This window comes from Lygodium microphyllum, chromosome 18 (genome assembly GCF_053477565.2).
Source record: "Lygodium microphyllum isolate KBCC chromosome 18, Lygodium_microphyllum_v1.1.10, whole genome shotgun sequence".
In the NCBI taxonomy this organism is placed as follows: Eukaryota; Viridiplantae; Streptophyta; class Polypodiopsida; order Schizaeales; family Lygodiaceae; genus Lygodium; species Lygodium microphyllum.
Genome location: NC_141152.1, coordinates 112,958,230 through 112,985,658, shown reverse-complemented (window position 1 = coordinate 112,985,658; position 27,429 = coordinate 112,958,230). Strand labels below are relative to the sequence as shown.

The following is a 27,429-nucleotide window of genomic DNA, read 5'->3' as shown; positions in this document are numbered from 1 at the left end:
TTAGGGGTTCACACTGACAGCCCCAAAAAGGGATGGTGTGCTCATTTTGGTCATTTTTCCAGTGGGTGGTGCCCTTTAAGTGGTGCGCCACCCTAGACAGTTTATGCCTATAAATAGGCCGTCACTTCATTCATTCTCAACCCAGTTCAATCATTCTTCATCCCTCTTCCTTCGTCACTCTGCAACTCTTCCCTCTTAACTCCACTATTGCCCATACCCCTACAGGAGGACATCACAATTCGTGGCCACTCTTCCTCTTCTCCTTCATGTGCCTTGTTCCCATCACCTTTCAAGTTGCCTTTGGAGGCTCCACCCTATTGGCTTCATCATTTGAGAGTTGGTGACTTGTCTCTCCCACTTGGCGGCATCAGATTTCTGGCCTTTTTCACTTGGGGTCATCTTTTATCAGCTTGGCATTAGCATCCTCCATCTCTAGGCAGTGCCACCATCTATGTTTGGGTGTCCGGAGGCCTTTCCCCTACTTGGTATCATTATTACCAACTTGGTGTCAACACTCTCCTTCTTGGCATCAATCTTCAGGCACATGGCATCAGCATCTTGAGCCCTTGGTATTTGCATTTCACAGCTTCGGGACATCCTCCACATTTGGCATCATCATCTAGCACTTTCTGTCAACATTTGGGCTGCTCTCCATGCGTTTAACAACTCCAATACACTTTGGGATTTGCGTTTGTTGCCCAAGCCATCTCCCTAGCATTTGAGGATTGCGGTTCACTTCCTTGAAAGTTGGTGATCATCTTCTTCCTCCCTGACGGCATCATAGGTCTACGGTTTGCTCCCTCGACAGTTGTCCTCCTTCCAATGATAAGCCCACTACCCGGAGGACTGCGTTTCGGTCCCTTCACTATGCAGATTCCCCACAGGTGCTGCCGCTTGATTCAGATAGGACAATGCATTCATCTTTTGAGCTTTAGCTTCTCTCTGTGAGAGTGCGCAGCGAAAGAAGAACATGAACACAGAGGAGAGGAGAGAGGAAGCAGAGAATGAAGGAAGAAAGTCTGCACTGACTGAGATGAATGCTGAATACACTGGAATGGACAGAACAGTCCCTGCACGCAGCCCGGAGCGTCAGTGAGGGAACCAGGACAGACTGGAAGCAGAGGCAGCACCAATGCCAGAGATGGAGATGGAGGAAGCAGTGCTGTACCTGCAGAGAGTGAATGCTGGACTGACTGGGGGGGCTGCTATAAATAGCCCCCAGCCAGCAAACTGGCCGACCAGCCAAACTGGCCGACCTGGCCAGATTTGGCCGACCAGCCAGATCTGGCCGACTACGGCCAGATCTGGTCCGACTGCCCAAAATAATGGGCAGTCAGCCCAGAAACAGCCCAGATTGGGCTGTAAAATGCCCAAGGCTGCTTGCTGACTAAAGCAGCCTAAAAACACACTGACAGAGCTCCTCTGTCTCCTGTCAGACTCTGATAGGAGCTCACAACCAGGAGATGACAGACTGAGACTGAATAAGAGCAGGCTAACACCCCCTCTCAACTCCTGGGAGAGTCTGAAGACCCAAGAACCGCATGTGATGAAGCAAAGAAGCCTGAGGCAACGGCTTCGTAAAGAGATCAGCTGCATTGGCCGCCGTAGGACAATAGACCACCACTAGCTCCGAATCCACGATCCGCTCTCGAACATAGTGATACTGAACCTCAATGTGCTTCGTACGAGCATGAAACACCGGGTTCTTGGCCAGAGCAAGAGCACTCTGGTTATCCACGCACAGCTCTGTAGGTCCGGTCTGGGAAAAGCCAATCTCCGCGAGTAAGCGACGGAGCCAAACTGCCTCCATAGCGGTCGAACTTAGGGCCCGATACTCAGCCTCTGTAGAAGAAAGTGCCACAGTAGGCTGCTTCTTGCTGCTCCAAGAGACAGCACCAGATCCAAGGGTGAAAGCATAACCTGTAGTGGATCGTCGCGAATCCACATCACGTGCCCAATCAGAATCACTCCATCCAGAAAGGGTAATCTCATCTCCATACATGATCCCAAAGGATCGAGTCCCCTGCAAATAGCGAAGAACCCGCAAGGCCGCCTGCCAGTGATCCTGGGTAGGAGTCTGCATAAAGGAAGACAATAAAGCCACCACAAAAGAGATATCCGGCCGAGTGTGAAGCAGCCAGATAAGAGAGCTGACAAGGCACCTGTAACGGGTGGGATCGGTAAGAGGAACTCCAGCTGTCAAAAGCTTGGACTCAGGGTCCATAGGGCATGAAATAGGCCGACACTCAGCCATATCAAACTCCGAAAGAAGCTCGGAGATGTACCTATGCTGCGAGATAAAAATGCCCTGTGCCATCTGATAGATCTCCAGACCTAGAAAGAAGTGAAGGATCCCTAGATCCGTCATGTCAAACTCCTGCTGTAGAATGGACCGTGTATGCTCCACCTGCTGAGTGTTGCTCCCTGTAATGATAAGATCATCCACATACAAGATGAGGAACACCGAAAGAGAATCCACAACCCGTAAGTAGAGGTTGGGATCATAAGCGGAGCGCGCAAAGCCACTCTGTAGAAAGAAGCGGTCAATCCGCTGGTACCAAGCACGAGGAGCCTGCTTTAGGCCATAAAGAGCCTTCCGCAGCCTGTAGACATGATCCTCCTTCCCTTGCACAAGAAAACCAGGAGGCTGTGAAACATAAATCTCCTCCTCAAGAACGCCATTCAGAAAAGCAGACTTGACGTCCATCTGATAGACAGGCCAACGGTGGTGAGCAGCAAGAGCCAAAAGCACTCGGATGGTAGACATCCTAGCTGTAGGAGCAAAAGTCTCAAAGTAATCCAACCCTGCACGCTGGGCAAAACCCTTGGCAACAAGCCTAGCTTTGTGCTTGTCCAAGGAGCGATTTGCAAGATATTTGGTCTTAAAGACCCATTTCACACCAATCACCTTCCGTTTCGCGGGACGCGGTACAAGTTCCCACGTATGATTTCGCTTGATGGAGTCGAGCTCAGCCTGCATAGCCTGTCTCCAAATATCCTGTGCAAGAGCCTCCTCCACAGTGGAAGGCTCGGAATCCTGAAGAATCTGTGACATAAGAGCATAGTTCACACATAGTGAACTGTCCCGCTGGGCCTGTAAACGGGCTGAACGACGTGGACCTGTAGAAGAAGCAGGAAAGTGAGTAACACCTGAATCCTGCATGAGCCGGCGATACCATAAAGGAATCCTGAAAGACTCCTGCTGCTGTGAGGGAGACCGGGGGGTCTCCGGAACCTGTAAAGCACCCAAATCGGAGAGGGACTCCCCCTCACCGAGGGAAGGTAGATCCTCCGCATCTGAAGAAGGCTGTATATCCCGTGAAGATCCCGAAGAGGCGGTAGAAGAGCTCGTAGTAGACGAAGGCACATCCACCAAAGGGGAGAGGGAAGCCGAAGGAGGAGGAATAGGGGGGGTGCTAAGAGGCATCCTGGAAGGAAGTGAAGGGAGAGAAGGTGGGGGGGGGGGTCCGTCGATGATGAAGAAACATCTGAAATAGAACCATCAATCGGATCCTTAGAGGTCGAAGCCTCATCAAAGATCACATCCCTGCTCACCTCAACCTGCCGCGTCGTCGGGTCAAAGAGCCGATATCCCTTCGTGGTCGTACTATAACCAACGAAGATAAGCTTTCTTGACTTAGAGTCGAACTTCGTCTTCCTCTTCTTCTTGTCCACATGGACAAAAGCATCGCACCCAAAGATGCGAAAATGGGACACGGAAGGCTTCTTCCCAAAGAAAGCCTCATATGGAGTCATGTCCTGTAATGCCGAAGTCGGAGAGCGGTTGCGTATATGCACCGCTGTAGCCACCGCCTCACCCCAAAGGAAATGAGGAAGACTCCTATGCTCCAGCATAGATCGGGCCATCTCAATCATGGTCCGATTCGCACGCTCCACCACACCATTCTCTGATGGTGTGTTCGGATGGGAATACTCCACCCGAATACCATGATCCCTGCAAAACTGAGAGAAAAGGTGAGAAGTGAACTCTCCACCGTGATCAGCTCGAACACCACGAACCTTGGAAGTTGTTTGGGTCTCCACAAACACCTGCCACTCACAGAAATGGGAGTATGCCTCGCTCTTGTACTCCAAGAAATAAGGCCACACATAACGACTAAAGTCGTCCACAATCAGCATCAAATACTTGGCCTTCCCAAGGGAGGCCGTGCCCATAGGTCCGCAAAGGTCGGTATGAACCAACTCAAGCGGAGAAGAAGCCCGCCTAGAAGCAACCTGCGGGTGAGGCTGCCGGTGCTGCTTGCCCCTCAAGCAGCTAGGGCACAAAGTGTGAAGAGGAGGGAAATCAGGAAGTTCCTCCACCATCTTCCTCCTAGAAGCCCGGCGAAGAGAATCGAGGTTCAAATGACCATACCGAGCATGCCAGAGCAGCCCAAGCTCATGGGAAGTCTGCGCAGCCAAGGCTGCGAGCGTATAAAGCCCACCCTCCTGTGTACCTGTCCAAAGAATATCACCTGTAGAAGCATCCTCCACTGTGACTGCATCCTGAGTAAAAATGACTCGGGTATCTAACTGAGTAAGACCATGCACAGATAATAGGTTAAAACCCAAATCAGGCACATAGAGAACTTTGGCGGAGGAAGACCGCCTGTCAGAAAACATAGGTAAAGTCCCCACTCCATGAACAGGAACTGTAGAATTGTCACCAATGGTGACTGTACCCCCTCTGGAACAAAGATCCTGAAGCCAATCCTGACGGAAGGTCATATGTGAAGATGCCCCACTGTCGACGAGCCAAGGCTTCTCCTGTGTGGTAGAAGCTAGGGCAGTGTCTTCCTCAACAAAGAGATGCACAAACGCAGATTCTGTTGTGGCGGGGGCCGCCTTCGAGTCCTTCTCCTAAGGCTTCAAATGGGGATACTTCTGCCAACACTTCTCCTCGGGATGAGTGTCCTTCCCACAATGGGGACACTTGGGCTTCTTCTCCTTCGCATCCTTCTTGTCCTCCTCCTTCTTGTCCTTGGCCTTCTCCTTCTTTTGTTTCTTCTTCTTGCCACCACCTGTGGAAGCCGTAAATGCCTTGGTGGAGCCACTGGCTCCCACCTCTTTGAGTCGCTCGTCATGCTCCAAGACAAGCGGGGAAAGCTCCTCCCATAGGAGAGTCTCACGGGTCCTCGAAATGATGAGGCTGGTGTAGAAGACATCATAATGGGGTGATGGCAGCTGAGTCAGCAGAATCATCGCCATATCCTCAGACGATATCAGACGACCAAGAGAGGCTAGCTCGCCTCGCATATCCTCCATCTTCGTGATGTGCTCCTTCATGGAAGAAGAACCATCAAGACTGAGCATCCGCAACCTCTTCTCCAGGGAAATCTTGTGGGCAAATGTCTTGTGCTGATACAAAGACGCAAGCTTTGTCCATACTTCCGCCGCGGTCTTTAACCTGTGAACATGTACAAGAACAGAATCATGGAGACTCATAAAAAGAAAAGAACGGGCTCTAGAGTTGAGCCTATCCCATAAGGCTGCACGGTCCATAGAGGTGCCATCGGACGAATTCACGGGGGGTCGGTCGATGGGCGAAGAAACAGGCTCCCAAAGATCAAAGGTATCAAGGATGCAAGCCACCTTGCATGACCATAGGGAATAGTTGGAACCATCCAACTTGTCTTCCTTCGGAAAGGAAGGGAGAATCGGCACCTGGATAGAGGGAATCAAGGAAGGCATCCGCACATCTGATGCAGTCTTCACTGAAGAAACCTTCGCAGTAGATGGAACCCTCTGAAATGTAGTAGTAGTCTTTATAAGCTGAGACATGCTAGATACGATAGATTTAATGCAAAAATCCTTGATTCCTTTGGATAGCCCACAAACATATTTTTCCACTTGCTCATGAAGGGGTACAAGGCGATAAGAAGTAATAGGTAGCAATGCATCCCAAAACTTCTTATTACATTGCTCCAAATTCTTGCATTCCTTAGCATCCAACTTATTCCAAGCTATCATAATGTCCACTTCAAATGTACTTGTCAACCAATTCGATGCAAAAATTTGCTTGAATTGTACCCAAGTTGATGGTGCTCTACCTTGCATCAAAAGAGTAAACCACCAATGCAATTTATTCTCTCTTAAGAAAGTGGCTGCCTTTTGAATCTCTGAGGACTCCGTGAAGTTTCCCCTTGAATAGGCTGCATCAAACTGTTGAATGAAAGTCCAAGCTTTCAGTCTATCTTGTGCACTGTTGAAGGACCCAAACTTCACTGCTTTTCCACCCTCATTGTAGTCTTTTGCTGCCCCTTTGGGTATTAAGTTGTCATACAGTGGTTGCTACAAAAAGGGTGCATTTGTTGAATTTACATCAAAACCAATGCCAAACGGAGCATTTGCATGATCAATATTCATTCCTTGAGTCCCATAACCATTTGAGACTGTAGATCTAGTACCAAACTTGCTTCTTGAGCAGCTCAGTGAGAGGTGCCGCAATCAAAGAATAATCCTTGATAAAAATCTTGTATCGCCCTGTCTGACCTAGAAATCCTCTGATTTCTCTGACATTTTGAGGTGGTGACCAATCTTGGACATCCTTAATCTTTGTGGGATCTACAGATATTCCTTCCTTCAAGACAATGAGTCCCAAGTATTCTATTGTCTTCTTGAAGAAAGAACAAAAACTGCAAGGGGGCGCCAGTTTTGGGGCCAAGAGGTTGTGATTGTCCAAGATTTAAGTGGCAAAGTATGCATTTCAGTTTGTATGAATTGTTTGCTTGCTGTAATTAGTGTTAAATCAGGTTATTTACCACCCTCTTGGAGGAGGAAGTTTGGTTTCAGACCTTCTATGCTTTGCAGAGCTTGCAAGAGCCTGATTCAAAATAAACTCTAAGTGAATATATCAAGGCAAAGTGCTTCAATGAGGATAATCTAGTAGATCACCCTCCTCCATCCATTGTATCCTTTCATAGGTGAAATATGTTGAAACTTCACCAAGAAGCCCATGGAAACTTTACCGACAAAAATAATGTGTAGTGTATGCTTGTGTCCCTCTTGTCCCTGTGTAGTGCACGAGTTGTAGGGTTCAGAAGATATACCAGCTTTCCTTCATGTTGACATGACTTACCATATCCAAATCCTTATTTTCAACCTATGCAACTTCTCAAACTTGACAAGAAAAGGTTATATTCTTTAGGAAATACAAAGAATTAACATCTTTTGAACTCCTAGGGTATCAGATGTTTGAGTTTTATTAGCTATTCAAACCAACTAGCATCAACAAAATCTCTATACAAGGTTTCAAGAAACAAACATTCCACTACTGATTAGGGGTGTTTAGGATTTTCTAGAAAAAGCATGACACCATCGTTGTGCCCCAGGTATCAAGCCAATGCTGCCATATGTAGGATTTTGTATATTTTCAGCCATACGCGAATACATTGGGCCTTGTACAACATGCATTAGTTGTTGCATACCATAGGGATTGTGTCCAACCATAGCATGAGAAATTGTGCTTCCACAAAACAATCTTAGCTGCCCCATCATAGCATGCATGCTCGACTGTCTAAAATCCATTGGGTTGGCACTTCCATAATGGCCTTGCATTTACATTCCTTACCCCCTAGATACCAACTTTTTTGCTGTATTAGCATCTTTGGGAGCTTCAAATGAAGGTTTTGGCATTTTCTTCGATGCACCTTGCTGTCTTGAAGGTGTAGGAGATGATTTCTTCTTCTTGCCCTTGTTGTTTTTCTTTGGAGTATTAAAAAATCGGGTAAATTGAGGATTCTTTGCCAATTCAACAAAGAGGTTTGCTACTATCCTCATTCAATTCTTGAATTGGTCATCAAATTCCTCTACACTTCACTAGTCATTAGTCTCATTATGCCTTGAAGACCTTGCATCTTGCCCAACAACAACATTTTCAGCTTGCTGTCTATAGTTTGAGCCTTGCCCAAGGTCAGACATTGCATTTCCTTCATTCCCTCATGAATGTTCATACTGAGAGGCATCGTTATTGCTTGATTTCATCTCACTGTATGAAGACACATTGCTGTAATTTCTTGCAGCGGAGAGCAAAAATTGGCACTAGCACAAGGGTTTGGCTTGCAATCACGTGCCTTGGTCCACTAAATCAAGGGATTGAGTGGTATCCTGGCAATGGAACCACGAAACCAACCTTCCTTCTTGGAGAGGGTGGTAATTTCTTGATTGAGCACTTAGTTCAGCAATCAACAAATAAACATAAATTGAAATGCACAATTTACCTTAAAGGCCCCAAAATTGGTGTCCCTTTCGGTATTTCTTTGCCTTGATTGCCAATGGAATGAGTAGAAGCTGAGATTCACTATCTCCTTTGGTGTCCCGAGTTTCTGCAAAAATTTAGGATTTACAGCAAACATCTCTCTGCATTAGGCTGAGATCTATTGAAAATGGCTGAGAAATGCTGAGATCCCTTGAGAATGGGTTGGGGAAGGCAAGAGAAGGCCAATGTGAGAGAGAAATCTCATTATCTTTGCGAGAAAACCCTAAATTCTACCTGTTGTCTACTCCAGCCTGCATTTAATGCAATCACCTACTACCAGGCACCTCCAAAATGCTGTTACTTGATCAGGAATCCTGTTTCCAGCCCTTGGAAGGTCCTTGCTATCGTGTGCTTGTTGTTGAGGCTCCTAGTTGGTTGTTTTCTGTAGCAAATTGTTGTTCTCTAATCAGAAAATGGAGTAGCTCTCTCTCTCTCTCTCTCTCTCCCCCAAGCTGTAATCTAACTGAATGGTTGAGAATCAACCCCCAAAAATGTTTTCTTAATTTACATCGACATTTTTACCAAATCGCAACCTTCTAAACCCCTTTTTCAGCATTATCCAGCCATTTAATTGATTTTCAGGATTAAATAATCTTGAAAATTAATTTTAGCCCTTTTGATCCTACCCAAAATGAAATGTGCCCATCCATAATTAAATTGGCTAGGCCATTTGCAACATGGAGTAGTCCCCAACCTTTGTTGACCCTTAGATTGGCATTAATTAATTAATTAATGCTATTCCCTAGTGTCATCATCGACACTTAGTGGCCAAATAATGGTCGTAGGGCCAAAATTGACACCAACTAACCCCCAAAGCCCAGGTGGCATAATTGATCACAACTTTTATCTTTGACACCCACTACATGCTTGGGGTCTTTGGCCTGTTACCATGGAATAATTGCCATGCGCATCACATATGCTAAAAAACCTTGCACATTTGATTTATAACTTAATCAAATCTTATTAGCAAGATTAAAGCATCTCAAAATTTCATGTCCCCGTGAAATTTTGAGATTAAAGCATCTGAAAATTTCAGGTCCTCGTGACATTGAACTTATTACGCTTTGGTGATTGATCATCCTTGCATTGCAGTGGGGTATTAGAATTTTTCAATTCTAGGTAGTGCCTGTGTAATTCATGTGGTGTGGACACTTTAATAATAAGTGTGAATGTAGTGTGTGTGTACCTAGTGTCCTTTGACATTAAAGTAGTGACACTGGGGACTAGAGTAAGTTAGCCTGACTCTAGTTAGTTGGTGGAACGTTGGTTAGGTCAACCCATGACCTAAACTAGTGTTGTACTTTCACTCTATCATTCTGGGGAGCAAGTACACTCTACTCTCTTGATTTGGTTCACTCACTGCCACCGTCTCTCTCTTTTTTGCATTTTCTCACATGCCCAGCATACTACTAGATTCAGGGGCAATTTCATTGTCTATTTAGAGGCAGGTTTAGACCATTATGGATTATACTGGCCAATAATATTTGGGTTTTTTCTACCTAGAGATATGATGGTTTAGAGAGACACTACTGAGAAGTAGAGCATTAGGCTGCTATAGGCCTACCCAAAGACAGCTTATAGATTTCTTTACGAGTGTTCAGGGGATCCCAAAGTAGTCCTACTCCCACTCTGCACTTGGTGGGTGCATTGAGGAGACTTTGACCTAGCCACAATCACATCGTATATCTACACAAGGGGTGGTCATATATTGAATGGTCCAACTTGGCTGATCTAGGTGTCCTAGACCACGTCACATGGAAAGGAGGATACAAAGGGTTATTGCATGTGCTAGAGTGAGGACTCGTACCCCTTGATCATGTTACCCATATTTGTACTAGTTAGGCTCATTGTAGTTTTGGCTATATAGTTTCTATATGGCTATATTAGCTTATTTTATTGTTAATGAACATTCATTACGTTATTGGATACTTATGGTTTACCTCTATACACCAATGAGCTACTGATTGCTTTCATGTGCCATAGAGTGAAATTAGGTCAGATAACCTTATATGGTTTTATATATGTGCAGGTTCTGGTCGTACCCATGCTAGCCCCAAGATCCTATACCAGAGAAGATGTTGTTGAACTTCAATGCCATGGTGGTGACATATGTCTACGTCGCGTGTTACAACTTTGCCTCAGCACTGGAGCAAGACTTGCACAGCCTGGTATAGTAATCTTTGTGATCTCACAATTCCCTTCTCCAATTTGTCCATCTAATGTCTATTTTGCTGACTTCACACCTGTTTAGGTGGATCAGTGAGTGAGTACTTCGATTACATACTTCTTTCCGAGGTAGCCTCATTCCAGCAATATGAAATAAATCATTACTCTAGCTCAAACGTGGTTACTTGGGTCGTGAGTGTTGTATCATCACACTCTTGTATTATGTAAGGTCTGCACTGGTATGTATTATGAGGCACTCAACCAAGGTGGCCTCAACCATGTCAACCATGATTAAAGAGATTCAATGGTCTTAGTTTTAGAGTGCTGCATGTTTAACAGGTTCTGTGCATAGGCCCATTTTGGGTATGGACATGACTTAGTTCACTATTTTTTCTCATTTAGTGATCTATGAACCTTTAGTAACTTTGAGAGTTGTTCTTATTAGGTATCTAGAATCTTGATGAATAGCTTATTTTGTAGAGGAGTAAGTCATTATTATTTTTGTGCAGGGGAATTCACTCTTCGTGCTTTCCTAAATGGGCGATTAGACCTGACACAGGCAGAGAATGTGGCACAATTAGTTTCTGCAAAGACTGTTTCAGCTGCTGATGCTGCTCTATCTGGTTTGCAAGTAAATTTTCTTGCTTGCAAGTAATTAAAACTTCCATGAAGGGGATTAGTTTGTTTTTCTGTTCAGTTGAAATTTGAATTTAGTGTGGTGTGGAGCTTTTCATGGTGACAGCATCTGTTGTTTGTATAGAAGGTCATACCAATGAGAACATGTAGACAGTGAAACAAGTCATAACATTGAATAGCTAGAAGTGAAGGAAGCAAGAGAGTTACTTATGAAATAAACAAAGTCTGTAAAAAATAATGATGTGCTTTCAAAGCAAGTTGTGCATGCTGTGGTCCTGGAACTGTAATGACTCAAACTGAATACACAGCTGCTCCTGTTTTTTATCAAATGACTGCTGGACAGGTCGATTTGCAGGGCTGAAATAGTGGGGCTGTCCTGGATGTCAAGGTGGCTCCAGGTGATTAAATTTTAGCAGCTTGCTGCTTTATTGCTGCCAAAAATGCAGGCTGTTGATTACTGCATTAAATATAGTCATGACTGCTGCGAAATTAGTCATGCTTAGAGATCATTCATGGCTATCATAGAGTGCATGTTGGCTCTAATACCAATGCAATGGATAGAGTTTACTGGCCTGATTTGCTCGACTCAAATTCTGCTATTGTTTGCGATTATTGTGGCAAAACAAATCATATTGTAGATCATTGTCATGCTATCCACAGTGGTAAATTGCAGTAAGAAAACTATGTATTGTCTTTACGATAGAATGAAGACAAAAACGAGCGTCTGTTTGCTAGTAGTATATGATGAATGCTATTACAGGAAAAGGGACACATGATGATGTACGGTATGTTGATTCAGGTGCATCCAATCATATAATTAATCATGTTGAATGGTTTGGAGAGATGCTTGTAGGACTTACAAAATCTAGGTTATGTGCAGTCGGGTAATGATTCATGCTATCAATTTCACACATTGTAAAAGTTCTCTTATCCTTGCATGATGGTGAGACAAGCAATTTGTCAGATGCATTATATATGCCATCAATTACAAAGAATTTAGTGTCTGTTGGCCAAATGGTAGAGCAGGGGTTGCAGGTTCGATTTAATGCAAAAGGTTGTTTTGTAGAAGACTTTAATGATAAGTACAAGTTGGTTACTAAAGGAAGTAGAATTGGCTGCATGTTCACTTTAGATACTTGAATTCTTGCAATGCATGCTGCTATATAGGTTAAATAAAAAGAAGTGGTTGGAGACATTGAAATATGGCATGAACGTATTGGATATACAAATGTACAAAGGCTAAAATTAATGTAGTCCAAAGAATTGGTTAGAGGGTTGCTTGCTTTTATAGTTGTAGAATTTCATAAAGTGTGTGAAGCATGCCAGTTTAGTAAGTAGGCAAGATAACCCTGTTTACATGACAGAGATGTTCTTGATGTTGTGCATACAGATGTTTGGGGGTCTACACAGAATGTATCTCTTGGTGGTAGTAAATACTTTATCACTTTTATTGATGATTATTCAAGGAAGCTATGGGTATATTTCATGAAGAAAAAGAGTAATGTATCTGAGTATTTCAAATCTTTCAAGGCAGTTGTTGAAACAAAAACATGCTTGGAAGTTAAGTGCTTGAGATCAAATAGAGGGGAAGAGTACCTCTCTAATGAGTTTAGTGGCTTCTTGAGGTCTCATGGGATAAAGAGGTAGTTTACTTGCAGGTATGTTCCACAATAAAATGGGATTGTAGAAAGAAAAAATAGGTATATTGCAGAAGCTGTACGAGCATTGATGGTTAAAAAGAATATGTCAAAATATTTTTGGTTGAACTTTGTTCATACTGCTGTCTATATTATCAACAAAACTTTCACAGTTGCAGTTCATGGGATGACCCTTGAAGAATGCTTTATAGACAAAAAGCGCGATGTGTCACACTTGAAAGTGTTTGGCTATATTACATATGTTCATAAGCTAGATGAGTTGGAAAAGAAGCTTGATCTAGAGGCTGAAAAATGTATTTTTATTGGATACTCTTTAGAGCAAAAATGGTATCGTTGTTATAACCTTGTCACAGGTGAGTTTAGAGTGAGCAGGAACGTTATTTTTGATGAGATGAGCAATTGGTATGCATCTACTGGTGATGTATTAGATGATGATAATGATCATGATAGCTATGTACAGAAAGAGAAGTAAGAATCATGGAGTCTTAGTGTATAAAAAACATTATCTGGTATTACACCTACAGGTAGTCCTTAGTCTAAGGAGTAGCCCTATATCTTCAAGTGGATCTACAAGTATTGTAAGTAAAAACAAATGAAAGAAGAAAGTGTTGGATGGTAATGATGCATCTACTAGTAATTTGGGATTTGATGGAGATTCTAGTAGTTTAGAGAGTTTGGATGATGAGCTTGATATTCCTTCAATCAGAACACTAAGTGCACAAAGAGCACATAGTAATGTAAAGGCTCCACTAAGTGATCCAGTGGTACGTAGGTCTAGAAGGGTCAGATACTCTGTTAAAAGATTTAGTTTTAAAGGTTATGCAGCTCACTATTATGTTTATATGATGAAGGTAGTTGAGGATATTGAGTCTACTTATTTTGAGGATACTGTTGGTCATGCTCATTGGGATGCATCAATGGATGAGAAGATGGTTGCATTAGAAGCCAATAAGACTTGGGATTTGGTATCCTTCCTTGAGGGCAAGAAATCTATCGATTGTAAGTGGGATTACAAAATCAAGCATAATGCAGATGGTTCAGTTTGTAGGTATAAGGCTAGGTTGGTTGCAAAAGACTATGCTAAAACATATGCCATATATTATAAAGAGACATTTAGTCCAATTGCTAGGATGGCAAGTGTTAGATGCATGATTGCTTTGGCAAAAGCCTAAGGTTAGAGTTTGCAGCAAATGAATGTTAAGAATACTTTATTGCATGGTGAATTGTAAGAAGAGGTGTATATGGAGCATGTAATAGGTTATGAGGATTTAGAGTATCTCACATATATGTGCAGGTTAAAGAAGGCGCTCTATGGGTTGAAGCAAGTATTTAGAGAATGGCCTGACAAGATTGGAGTGTATCTTGTCAATACTGGCTTTTATATTTTTGATGTTGATCACTCACTTTATGTGAGGAAGTTGGACTCTTGACCCGTTGGTTGACATATTCGTACATTCGGATGGTGTCTGTTGGTGGTATGGGACACCAACCCTTGGGATGTGGTTGTGACCCAAAGTGCTGCTAGCTCCTAGGCTTGGAGGTGAGTCCCTTTGGCTCTATGGTAGGGTGGTTTCCTATGTTTAGTATGATACGTTTAGTACGCGAATATGTATGGTGTAGAACGTACACAAAAATTTTAAGAATAAAATATGTTGTTTCATATGTTCATTAAAAAATACATATAAAATTATATATAAATTAGTTTACACATATAAAATGTGTAGCTTAAAGATAAATCATGAAGAGGCCTAGGCATTGTGGAGAAGAATGAGCAAAAAGGAGGAGAGAGAGAGGAAGAGGGATTTGGGATAAGGAGATGGTGTAATATGTATGAATGAAACTCAAAAGTGAGAGAGAGGGAGAGGGATAGGGAGAGGAGAGGAAGAGAAGGTGAGAAAGGAAGAGGGAGAGGGAGAGGAAGAGGACAAGGAGAAGGAGAGGGATAGGGTAGGAGGAAGAGAAGGTGAGGGAAAGGGAGAGAAAGAGGGGGAGGGAGAGAGTAGGTGATTGTAGAAGATAGTGGCTTGAAAGTTGAGCTCAAGAGAGAGAGATTGATGAAGATGGGGGCTGATTTGTGTGCGAGATGGGGGGAGGGGGACTGCCCTTTTCTAAGGTCTAAGGTGAGGGAGAAGAGGAGAGGAAGGAGCATGAAAGAGGAAGGAGTGTGAAAGAAGAGTAGTTTCAATGTGTAACATGCCAAAAAAAATGCAAAATTGAAAAAAAGTGCACCAATGGACATTAATTTTTTGGTACAATTCAAATGCACGCAAACCGTATGCTACCGTACGAAACGAACGTATGGTATGGTACCATACAAGACATACTGTACACACATGGAATGCAACCCTGCTCTATAGGTGGGAGGCGAGTCGCATGTCCAGTCCCTTTAATTTGTGGATATGGCTTGTGTCATGTCTCGTGTGTAGATTGGATCCTAGGGAGAGGTTTCAGTCAGTCACTCTCAGCTCTTGTGCCAGCCCTCCTCATCTTCATCTCCTACCTCCATTTGGCACCCTCACCGATTCTTCCTGCTGCCTGTGGAGGCTGAATGAGACTAGCATTGTATCATTCAAATTTCTGTCAGATCTGCTCCTTCATTCGCCATGCTTTCTCTTGCCGCCTCCTTATTCACTCCTTGTTTGTTGTCCCTTTCTGCTGTGCACTCTCACATGGCATTATTTGCCTTGGTGGGAGATGGAGTGGCCCAAAGAGGAGAATCTGTTCATCGCAAAGCTTGCTGTGCGACATCATTCAAGTGCAGATCAGCTGCATTTCCAAGCAGAGTGGCCCCTTTTCTAGAATGGTGATCAGATTCAGCCTTCCAAAGGCTGCATTTTCTGTCCTGCCACTCTGGATTTTGCAGTCCTGCACCCTATACAAGCTGTGTTTTGAGTGTCTGACTGCCACCTTCCCAGCCTGTGTTTTCAGGCTGATGCCATCATCTTTGCTGTACAACAGTCAAGTGGGCTCTCCTACAGGCTGACACTATCATTTCACAGGTTGCCTGCAGTATCCAGCCGATTTGCTTTTGTTTTTTTGCAGATATCTTTGAAGGACAGGGATGGCAAGCCAACATGACTGGCGTGATTGCATGTATCAGGACCTGAGGACCACTGAAATGATAACCTAAACTGAGAAGACTGGCGTCTTGATCGCCATGAGTGTGAGGATTGTCGTGAAGACTGTTGAGATCGAGACAGAGGAGACAGAGATTGACGTGGATTGATAGATATGTAGCGTCCAAGTTCCTGGCTAACCACCTTCATACCTTTCTCTCCCTGTTTTCCCTTCTATGACATTAAGTCCTCTATTAGCTATTATGGCACCATCTGTTCAAGTGTCCCTCCTATTGCCTATTCTCACTTCTGACAAGGTGGATGGAACAAACCATTGCTCTGGTTGTGCAAAGTTGAGTGTATCCAAGGTAAGTATAAAGTGCATTTCACCCAGGGTGAAACAGGAAACACATTTCAGTAGTGAAACATTTCACTGCCAAGGTGAAACACTAGAGTGAAATGCAAGAGTAGAAAGCGGTACATTTTTCCCCAGTGAGAAGCATTATGCGACTTTAGTCTTTCAATGACATTATGCAGAGTGGCAGGGGTGAAACATTCACCATGAAACACAATGTTGCATGTTACCTTGTGTGTACCCTCAACACTTTTGACCAATAGGAGCTCACCACAGTCTCTCATTACCGACTTGGGATTGGCTCAATACTAGAGTCTAGTCATTTCTCTTTTTGAGTTGTACAAATTGTGTGCTCGTGCAAGTTTACACATAGTGCAGAGCTCCAAACCAGATTGGCATCCTTATAACAGGTTTGGGCATTTGGGCATCAAATGATCCTTGAGTTGAAGCTACAATATCTCTCTTAGGATGAGTTTGCAGCTGCAAGGAAGATCATGTCTTTGGAAGACCTTGTTGTGACACTTTTTGTCACATCTTTATTATCAAAGTTGTTTTTTATATGAGTTTTTCCACCTCTTGTACACAGGATAGTATCTGTTGGCAGGAGCTAGTTCCTATGGTGCTAGAGCAAGATGCCCATCACAAGGAGACAGATTCTACATGTTTTGAACTTGGGCTTCTACCTCGCATGACTCGGTACTTGGGTTGTCTTCACAAAGCAATTTGCCTTTCTTGAGGATTCTTCATCAGGAGCCATTCTTGTGACAAGTTGGTTGGAGAGGGGGCTATATTAGCTTCATTCCACTTTTCGAGGACTCTCCGAGGTGGCTTTTTATTTGTGCACCAATTTCCATCCGTGCAATCCCATCCCCCACCATCTTCTCTAGTGGTTCCCTTGTATCTCCCATCTTGTTGAGAGGGGGACGATCTTAGAGACATGGTTGTGGATTCCTTGACCCTTCTTTTTTTAGAGGGGGATTCCCAAGATCGTGAGGAGCTCCTTTAGGGATTGTAGTCTTCTACAAGCCTCTTTCGTATGCGGCGGCCTCTTTCCTTCATCATTGAGCCTCCATCTTTTGTCACTAGCTGTTCATCCTATGGTCTTTTGTCCCTATTGCTCCTTTCTAGTAGATTACAGTGCCTTTGATAGCTCCTTACCATCATCTCTCACTTGGGTCAATGGCTTGGCTCACCCATTTCCAATTGGACATCCCTAGAGTGATCAATTTGAGGCCTCTCCACCCCCTTTGGTCTATGGTGGCCTCCCATTGGATCGGGTTTTCATTTGGAGAGGGGGTTCTACTCCTTGGTTGGCATTCTTCTTTGATGGACTTCATAAATAGTGGCACTCCTCTTGCCACCGTCAGATCCGTTTCATCTCCTTTGGCCTTCTGCCATGTCCAAGATTTGAGAGGGGATGTTAGCAGTCGTGTATGTCATGTCTGGTCATCTCTTGCCCAATGGTTGTTTTTTCATAGAGCGCTCTCAAAAAATTGATCATAATTTGGTAATAAAGTCCTTAATTTTATATGTTAATATGTAGTTTTATATGGATGTCTATGGATGGCCATACTTTTTCTCTACAAAAATAGTAATTTTAGGTATGTTAAAATTTTCATTATTAGGCATTTAAAATTATTATGGTTTTGAGGGCTTCAAAAATGTTGCTACTTTTGATCCAATTTTTTTGAGGACCCGTATTTTAGCCTAAAAGGCAAAAATTTGCCTAAAAGGAAAACATTGCTCCTAGGAGACAGAGCCTTAGACACTTTAGGTGGAGATCCTTCCATGCAATTGTCACTTGGTAGCTTGTTTCCATCATTTTTGGGTAGGCATTTTATGCCATGGATTGGGAGGTCATTATCGGGCAGGTAGGGAGCATTGCATCTTATTCAGCATTTAATGCATTTTTTATAAGTTCCATTTGCATTAAGTGCATGCTTGCTAGTTCAGCATTTTGTCCTATAGTCGCCCTGCATTAAATGCATGCTTGCTAGTTCAGCATTTTGTCCTATGGTCGCCCTTCCTCAATCCACAGTAAGTTATTTACTCTTAGTTCCTGTGCCAGCCCTCATCATCATCATCATCATCATCATCAGGCTCCCTCACTAGTGTTCCATGGTTTGTGTAGGGGCTGATTGTGACCAATCTTGTATGATTTGGATTTCTATCAGTTTTGCTCCTTCATTTCATTGCTTTCCTCTTGTCTCCTTTCTCTCTATTCACTATGTGTTCATTGTTCATAGAAGCAATATTAAGAAAGGGCATTCCGGATGGTACCTTCCAAGATGTTGTTGGATATACTTGCCATTAAAGTGGTTGAAGGGCATTGGAAGTGCAAGTGAGGAGGTGGTGGCTCTAATGCAAAGGAAGGCACCTCTTTATCCATATTTGTTCTCTCTATTGCGATGTCCTCAAGTTATTCTTGCCCAAGCAATGGGTGTCCTATCTGGTCCACTCCTCCCCTCAAAGAGATGTGATGATAAGTAAAAATAGAGATTGCATGCACCATGATTTGAATGGGATCTCTCTTTCCACACTCTCAAGGTCATGCCATCCTCTTTGGGGATTGACTCGGCTCAATACCCTTTGCAAGTTAGTCATCCAATTGCTTAGTAATCTAAGTAAATTGTAGGGTTTCCAACGGGATGGGTATTGGGTATAGTATCTCTATCCTATGATCTAATGTTCCACGAGATGGCAAAATTCAATGGGTAATTCGGATGGAAAGACACCATTAGGTTCATGCAATAATGGATCCAAATAAGTACTCATAGTGGAATTATTATCATCAATATTATTATAAAGTGAAAGAGACATACATTGGAAAGAAGACGATTCAACCATTTCCATAAAAGACACAAAAGTTATAACCTCTGGATCAAAAATACATTTTTGAATCATTATTGATATCATAGTTTTTATCAGACACATATGATTGGCCAATTAGATGTCTGAAAAATGTATGAAAACACGAGCATAAAACCTTGTTTCATACTTGACATACTTTTGGGAAAAAAAAAGGGTTGGAAAAAGTAGTAAACATAATGATTTTGCCAAAAAGTGCGTCGCTGGCAAATAACATGAAAAACACTTGACAATTTTACCTAGGAAGGTGTTGCCTTGCAGCTTTTTCTTACTGTTTTTCCCCTCTATCTCATCTTTTACATGTGCTGTTTTTGTGTATCTGAAAATTTAGACTACATCTCTTTTTTTGTAATAGGTAATTGTATTAATTACAAAAAAAATACAAGATTACAAGATTACAAGATGCAGGATGGCTCTGGGCCATTGTGCATAAATGCTCCTTTACAGAAGGTGAGATAACTAAAAGAGTACAAAAGTCATGGCAAAGACGCAATAAAGATTGCAATATGCCAAGGGATCAAGTCCTCCTTGGAAAGGAGATTAGCATGCTGAATAAGGTCTAGCTGCCAATGTAGGAGACCTTTCAACTTGGCAAGGTGAGTTTGCACCGTAAACGTGGAATAAAAACCAAAAGTATTATGAGTTGTCCAATTGGGACAACAGCCCTAGAAACGGAGGAATGGAAAGAGAATCTTCATATGTGGTTGTGCCGCAGAAGGATATTTGGGCTGAGCAAAGACCCAATCAAAGAGGCATGGTGATGTGCCAACCACATCATGCCAAATAGCAAACAATAGGGACCAAATTTTCCACGCCAAAGGGCATGAAAGAAAATGGCGGCCAGAAAATTTTTTAGTGGTGAGGCAAAAAAGAGGAGCTATTGGAGATGCAGCATTTTGGAAGTGCTATGGCAAGAGGCAGTCCACCAACCATGACATGCCAAAGGAAAACTTTACTTTTGTATGTTATCTTATTGAACCAACCCTCCATGCTAGTTATTTTCCACCAATCCGGAGATTTGTGCATGCCCTAGATAGTATTGGCCTTAGTAACCAGCCAATGGGTGCCCTTAATCATAAGATGGCTTCCTTGATTAGCTGAAGCCTTTTCTAGATGGAGTCGACTTGCAAGGTCCCAATCCTGCTAGGAATGATCAGAAACTTGGGCCGGGAAGGGCTCTTCAGACCACATCTCTGTCTTTGTCGCTCCCTCTTTCTCTCTCTTTCTCGCGTGTCTTGACTCTCAAGTCTGAGTGGCTGATTACTGTTGCAAATTTCTTGGACTGAAGTATGAAATTTTTAGAAATTTCAGACATTAACAGCCATTTAACTCTCAAATTGTTGAGAAACACTCTTTTCCCTTTAGTATTAGCTTACGAATCTCTGAAATCTCTACTTAGAAGTCTGAAATTTTTTGACATTAACAGCCACTAAACTCTCAATTGTCTTCATGTGACAGCTTCATCCCCATTCTTTTGCTTTAGGCCGATAGAAATGGGAAGAAAGAAGAAAGTGGAATGGGAATTTGTAACATTTTGAAGCAATGTGGAAGGGGGTATTTACATGCCAGTGCAAGTGGTGTTAGCACACTCGGGATTCAATAATTCAGCCCCAGGGTGTGAATTGTACTCCAATCATACTTTCATACCTGTTTGTGTATGTCGTATGATTGCCATATGAGAAAACTATGATTGATATCATGTTTAACATTAGATTCTATGGTTTAGGAGGGTGGATAGCTCTTGGCCACATAGAAATGACTATTGAATTGAAATGAGACTACATTAGTTTTATAGTCTATACAAATAAGATGATCTATGAAAAAACCATGTCATGCCAAAGATTACTACAATGTGGTCAAGACTCATTGGCTAGAAGTCCAAGGCCTTGTGTTGTTGCTGAATCATAGATTGCGCTGTGGAACCAAACAATTAAAATGGCCTATGCTCATGCTCTCTACATGTCAGACACGAATGATGATAGGCATAGTCAATGGGTGCCATGTGGAGTTGGAAGTCTTTGTACCAAGTGAGAGAAAATAAAATTGTGAGAAGAGTCGTTTTCAAATAAAATCATAGCAGGCTGGCCAGTAATAAAATATGTGATATTAAAAAGATCATGCAAACTAGATGTGGTCTTGTCTACGTAATAACCCATGCATTCTACTTGCATCAACAAAACAATCCTCAGCCAGGAACTAAGAAATTTACTTAGATTTTTGACTGAAGCTGTAGACTTCATTATCTTTGTCTTTTTATTTTGTGGACACTTGTCATCTCTATGGAAGTGGCTGGTTTGATGATGCATAAGGCAAGGATTCTTTGGAACCATTCTCGTTATGAGTCGTCTTGTTTTGCACCTTTCTGTTTCTGTGCATCAAAAATAGACTGATGAGGAGTTGTTGTCGTGACAGCGTTCTTCAGCTTTTTGCTTGTGGATACTTGATGGCAACCACTTGTTGATTGGCCGCCTTTGCTCGCTGCCAAATGCAAAGTATCATTAAAGTTCTTTGCGTACTTGTGGATGTGGGTTGTGCAACATTTGGTTCTAGAATGCGATGCATGTAGAGGGGTACCTGCTGATTGTCGAAGGCCCTCATCTTGTGAAAAAGTTCCTTGGACTCTAGTATGTATGCATCCAAGGTTTTCTTTCCTATGTCGAGCTCAAATAACTTGCAGACAAAAAGCTCTTGGAAAACAGATTGAAACACTAGTTGTGCTTTGAGCTTGGGTCATAACCTCACCTTGTCCACCAAGCATAGATGTTTCCTTGAAGCATGATTCCTATTTGCCCAACGTGTTGTGCATCATTTAACCGACACAAATCAAAGTAGGCTGTCCAGCCCCATGAATTGACACTAGTCTCATCACATTCCTCTTCTCGTTTAAAGGGATCTGGATGGAATTGAAGAGGCAAGGTACCCATAGCAGTGGACACATGTGGAAAGTAAGGAGTGTGAAGCTTGGTGAATGGCCATTGCATTTCTCTATACTGGGGATGCACCTGCTGACGGGCCTAAAGTCCAAGAGTTGTGATGTGCACAATGGGTCTTGAGTCCTATAAATAGGACTTGGCTGCCCTAACCATTTGGGGTCCCTAGTGCATTCACACTAGGTCACTTTATGACCGTGCTGTAACCAATTCTGCTACTTGCACCCATCCGATGTCCAAGGATGTAACAGCTATGCACATTTTGCTTTGGTAGTGCCATAGTACTTTGTTATTTATATATAAACAATATGATGTGAGGTAGCTTCATGATTCATTGATTAGTAATGATTGATGAATATGGTACTCTTATGATTCGTGAACCTTAATCATGTAACATGTTTTCTTTATTCCAACTTAAATGTATTTAAGTTTCTAACTCTTGAATCCCCATCTATGAGTTAAAGATTATCTATGATTTATTTCTGTGTTTTTAGTGAATATATTTGTCAACATTTATGTATTCATTATATTTTGTATGAAACTTGTTTCTTATGCTTATGAAACTATTTCCTACATACAAAACGCATATGAAACCTCCCCTTTCTGAAACTCCCAGTGACATTGGTCTGGGTTTATCTTCTTCTTGCAAGTTCAAGAGATTTGATAACTCTTCAACATTGTCGTAGCTTGGTATGATGATGATAGAGCAAAAGATTTGGAGTAGAAGAGAGTTAGGGTTTCAAAAAATGAAGTTTGATCAAAACCCTAGGTAAGGCAGCTCTGACAGTGCCTTAGTAAACCAGTTTCAAAGAAGTGTTTGAGGAACCCTTTAAGTTAAGGATGAGGGACTAAGAGGCCTGTTTCTGGAAAATGAGCAATGCCGGAGCTACAGTGAAGGAGTGTGGTGATCTGAAGTGCTGGGGTGAGCAGGATGAGATGAGGAAGATGCCCAAGAGAGGATTTTGCAAATGATTAAGCCATTCTTGAGATATCAGCCATCCATTGGCTATGGGTAGCTTTAGGAATAAGGTGAAAAATGTAGAATTTCAAATTTGAACTTGCAAGGTAAAAAACTAGTACCATGCTAATACTAATCTAATGCATGCTAATGATTGCCAAGTATACTCCCCTAGCTCCGCTACAATGATGAAAAGAAAGAGATGAAGTATAAACCAAAATAGTGACATTGCAACGGACGATGAGGGTGAGAGAAAAATGACAATGAACTAGAATGCTCGTTTATTCATGAGTTTGATCCCTCTTATGTACGCAAGTACAAGAGGGTAGAGTATGGCACATGGAGAGCCTTGTGCCACCTAGAATCTAGCTATTGCAAACTACCATTTTGGAAAAGTACTAGCTACCCGATTGGTTCCACTAGACTTGGCTTCCCTTTTCTCCATAATGGAGACAGTTTCCATGCTACTAACTTGAACTAGGATAACTTCAACAGTTCTCAGAGTAGACGACTGTAGGCTGGTTCTAGGAGCCCTAACTCTTGAAGTAGCTTGACACTGATACCAGGGCCTTGAATCCTAAACATGGGAGCTGGCAAAAATTCAGATTAAAAACCTCGATCATACTGAGGAAAGATGTGGTTGAGCCCCTTTAGGACGAGAATGACCCCTTCTGGTGTGGGTTTATCTCTCTGTAATATTAAAATGGCCTGCACTGGAAACAGCATCCAAGTCCAATCCGCCAGTAGATGAAATATACCTTAAATGTCTGGAAAAGAGTCTTGAAAGAATGAGAAATTGTATGAACATACAAGGGGATAGTCACAAATAGTAGCATGAGGAATATGTGTAGATGCAGGAAGATCAAAGAGATTGGACTTGTAAAAGAATTCGCTCGTACCAGGGGTGGTCCTACTAAATGTAGAAGGGTGATTGGTAGGGGGTGGAGATGGTGGAAGAGATGGAACTTGTGGAAGAAGGTTTTTGTCTTTTGGTGGGGTGGGCGGGGGGCTAGGATCAGATAGTGTATTTGAAACAAATGGCTATAATCAAGTGCACAACATATACTTTTACGCAAATAACAAATGAATGCTAATGATGTGAATGTGATAAAATGAATGTATAATATGCTAAGTAAGATACAGTGCTGGCAGAATAGGAGAGCCAAGTGCTGAAAGAGCCAGAGAAAAAGTGAAGGCTTGATGTAGAAGGCAGTATGGCACACATCAATGGCAGTAGGAAATCTGTGTTTTGAGTCAGAAAACAGCAGTGCCAGTAGGAGCTGATGTTGCAAGCTGGAGGAGTTGTTGCCAGCAGCAGCAATAGTTATAGGATTTGGAAATGATGTCACCAGGAGCCAAGGCTGGTTGTGGATGGCTGAATGATTTCATAGCAGCAGTGGTCAGGAGCACGCGGCTGCCTGCGGAGGTTGGACACACTAACTAAGATGTGGTGCTGAAGATCAAAGTTGGGGATTGAAATGGAGATGAAGAATGACTCCTCTTGCGTCATTGTATATAGAGTTGGGCAGGTGTGTGACTGCCCAATGAGAACTTACAAGAACTTATTTAATTTCGGCATTTTAAGCTGTTCTGGAGCTGCATAAATTGGATAACAGTCTTGTAGTTAATTTTGGCCTACTTTCTCATGATTAGCAAGATGAATGGGGGGCATTGGGGGAGCCTGTTGGACAAGGTGAATAGGCAGAGGAGGGGGACAATAAAGCGGTGTTGGAAGGGACAAAAGGGGCAAGCTGGCCTTGCATAGCCAGTGAGGGAGGCTTGACTTGCAAAGTAGAGAGCACCTTGTCTTGCAAATGGAAGGCTCAAGATCAGCCCCCTTCGAAGTGTGCTCATTGCATGTACATGTCCTGATTGATGCTGCAACCGATGAAGGAGCCTCTTAAGTTGTTGGATCCCATCTAACTGTAGTAGCATGAGATGGCCTCATTTGTTCGTGAGGAAGGAATAAAGTAGGTGAAGGTCATTGGTGTGAAGGAAAGCATGCTCTGGAGGTGTAGCTGATGGAGCCATATAAGAATGATCTTGGCCAGCATTAGCATAGAATCATGAGCTCGTCCACCATAAATGCATGAAAATAATTTGCAAGCTTTGCATAATCTATAGAACATAAATCATCTTCTTTGAAGGTCTTACTGCACTTGAGCTGATCCATCAATTAGATAAGGTGTTACACTCACTAATAATGTTATGACCTTCAAGCATGAAGTTGAGTTTTTCCTCTAATTGGTGACGGTGAAGGTTTTCTGCCCCAGCATAGCTTTCAGTCCAAAGTGACTGAGCATTTTTGCATTTACTTGCTGTAGCAAAGAGTTTAAGCCTTAGGGTCAGCCAAAGCCAATTGATCAGAAATAAGAAACTTGTGAATATCTTCACTGGTGTGGGTGGGAGCTGTGCCTTTGATAAACTCCCAAGACCCAATACAAGTGCATCTTTAGGAATAGATTTGATGGATCTCTTCCTAATCTCAAAGTCATCGTCAATCAACTTGATGGGTTTGGCACATAAAAGGAAGCCATTGGTGCCAGCCGAATGTAGAAACATAAAACTGCAGACAAAAACTTGATGATGCTTGTAAAGCGTAGGTGGAAAAATGTAGCTGCCTGGAGATGTGGTGAAGGTGGGGCTGCTGCAAAACACAGTGTTGCTGCAAAATGAAGATGTGGGAAGGGCTGGAGGGACTGCTAGATGCGGGAGCTCTCAAATGATGGCCGCCATGGAGAAAGAAAGGGGTAGCATAGAGACAGAATTGCAGAAAGACTGCAACAAAGCATGATGAAGTGGCATCACTTGCTACTGCCACCAAAAATGCACATAGATCAGATACATGAACATGCATCTGTCCTATCTTGTTCAGTGTGCCCTTGGTCAGTTTCACACATTCTCACACCAGATTCGTGTTGAGACAACTGGATACCTCCGAAGGTGGCATACACTGCCAGACAGTCTGTGCCAGCTCTATTAGGACACAAAGTCAGAGTATCATTACGCATTCTGCTGCAGCCTGCGCAGCATATCAGGAGATCAGAGATCACTATAATAACCTTGTCACCAAAGGGCCTCCTTTCCACACTTGATGAGAGCATTAGGCTAGTGTCACCTTAGACTCTACCTACTTGAGCTTCACAGGCACAGAGATTCCCAGCTGTGGCAGCAATTGGCTGGTATGAAGAATCTGCGTAGAGATTCCTTATAGATGTCTTCCGCCCCAGGGGACTGCTGTCTGATACAAGCCATACTCCGATGTCATTGGTTGCAATCCCTCCAGATTTGGGGACATGCACCCACCATATGGGGACCTCTCCTGGACAGTGCCATCAAGATCAGCAGGGTGTGCTGACCATGTCCTGGGAGGCCAGACTGGGGCCGCTACCATGGATGGGTCGAGGACATCATCATGCACTTTCAGGAGTGCCCTTCTTGTAACATACAATGAGTAGGGCATACTTGCTATGCTTCAGCAACCCATGAAGGCATCCTCAGATGACATACAAGTCCCTACTTGAGCTAGTTTTTCCCCATGAGTCTTGTTCCCTCTTGGCACCATTATACTCTCTCATAAGGAATTACATGTACTGTGTTATTAGCTATCATGTATAGCAGAGTAGTCTAGCATGTTTTGTCAGTTTCAGCCTTTCAGCTTTAGCTTAGGTAAGGTGATGCATCATGTATGTATCGGAATCATGACATTGTATCTATAGGGCCATTTTTGGCCTCTTTAGAAACATTGGTATACTGTACTTTAATGTTGTCTTATCTCTCTCATCTTTTCCCACTAAAACCGAGCTTGACCTTACAACATTCTGGATGCTATTGAGAGGCTGATCATTTTATGAACTTGAATCATGAGGCATCATACATAGAATCTTTTGCCACAAGGTTTGTTATTTTCTGATACAATGATTCATCTAATTTGTAGATTTAATCTTGATGTCTTACATTTATAGGGAGGCTTATCGTCATTGGTGAAATCCTTACGAGCGGACTGTATTGAGATGCTGGCAGAGCTGGATGCACGGCTTGATTTTGATGATGAGCTTCCTGATTTGGATGTAACTTCACTCATTAAAAAAATTGATAATATGTGGAACAAGGTGCAAGAGGCCTTAAAAACTGAGAAGCGCGGACGGCTACTTCAAACAGGCATACAGGTATGCTCATTGCACTGAAACTGTCATAACATTCTGCAATAAGATGAGTTTTATTAACTGGTATGCTTTGTATTACTGAAGTCATTCACATGTGAGCATGGTTGATACTTGGAAGTATGTATTCCTCATCTGCCAGCATATCACCTGATTCCTGCTTTGATGTTGTTTTGATGTCTGCTTCAATGTTTAGGTTGCCATAGTTGGGAGGCCAAATGTTGGAAAGTCAAGTTTGCTCAATGCTTGGAGCCAAGTAGGTGAGAGTTTGTATATTTCTGGAATGAATTGACCGTTCTTATTTCTATGTATATGAGAACATACTATATACCAGCATTCTTGTCTATAGCAATGCATACAATAAAGGAGAATATTTTTGCTC

General features: G+C 42.8%; 1 protein-coding gene across 1 annotated transcript in view; it reads left to right on the top strand.

Annotated features, from left to right (window-relative positions):
• LOC148021267 (tRNA modification GTPase) overlaps positions 1 to 27,429 on the top strand; it is a 108,682-nt gene that overhangs the window by 8,777 nt on the left and 72,476 nt on the right. Inside the window, exons 4-7 of the mRNA XM_087699127.1 lie at positions 10,287 to 10,425; positions 10,933 to 11,054; positions 26,850 to 27,053; positions 27,244 to 27,303. Coding sequence (XP_087555253.1) covers positions 10,287 to 10,425; positions 10,933 to 11,054; positions 26,850 to 27,053; positions 27,244 to 27,303 — 525 coding nt within the window. The remainder of the gene's footprint in view (positions 1 to 10,286; positions 10,426 to 10,932; positions 11,055 to 26,849; positions 27,054 to 27,243; positions 27,304 to 27,429) is intronic.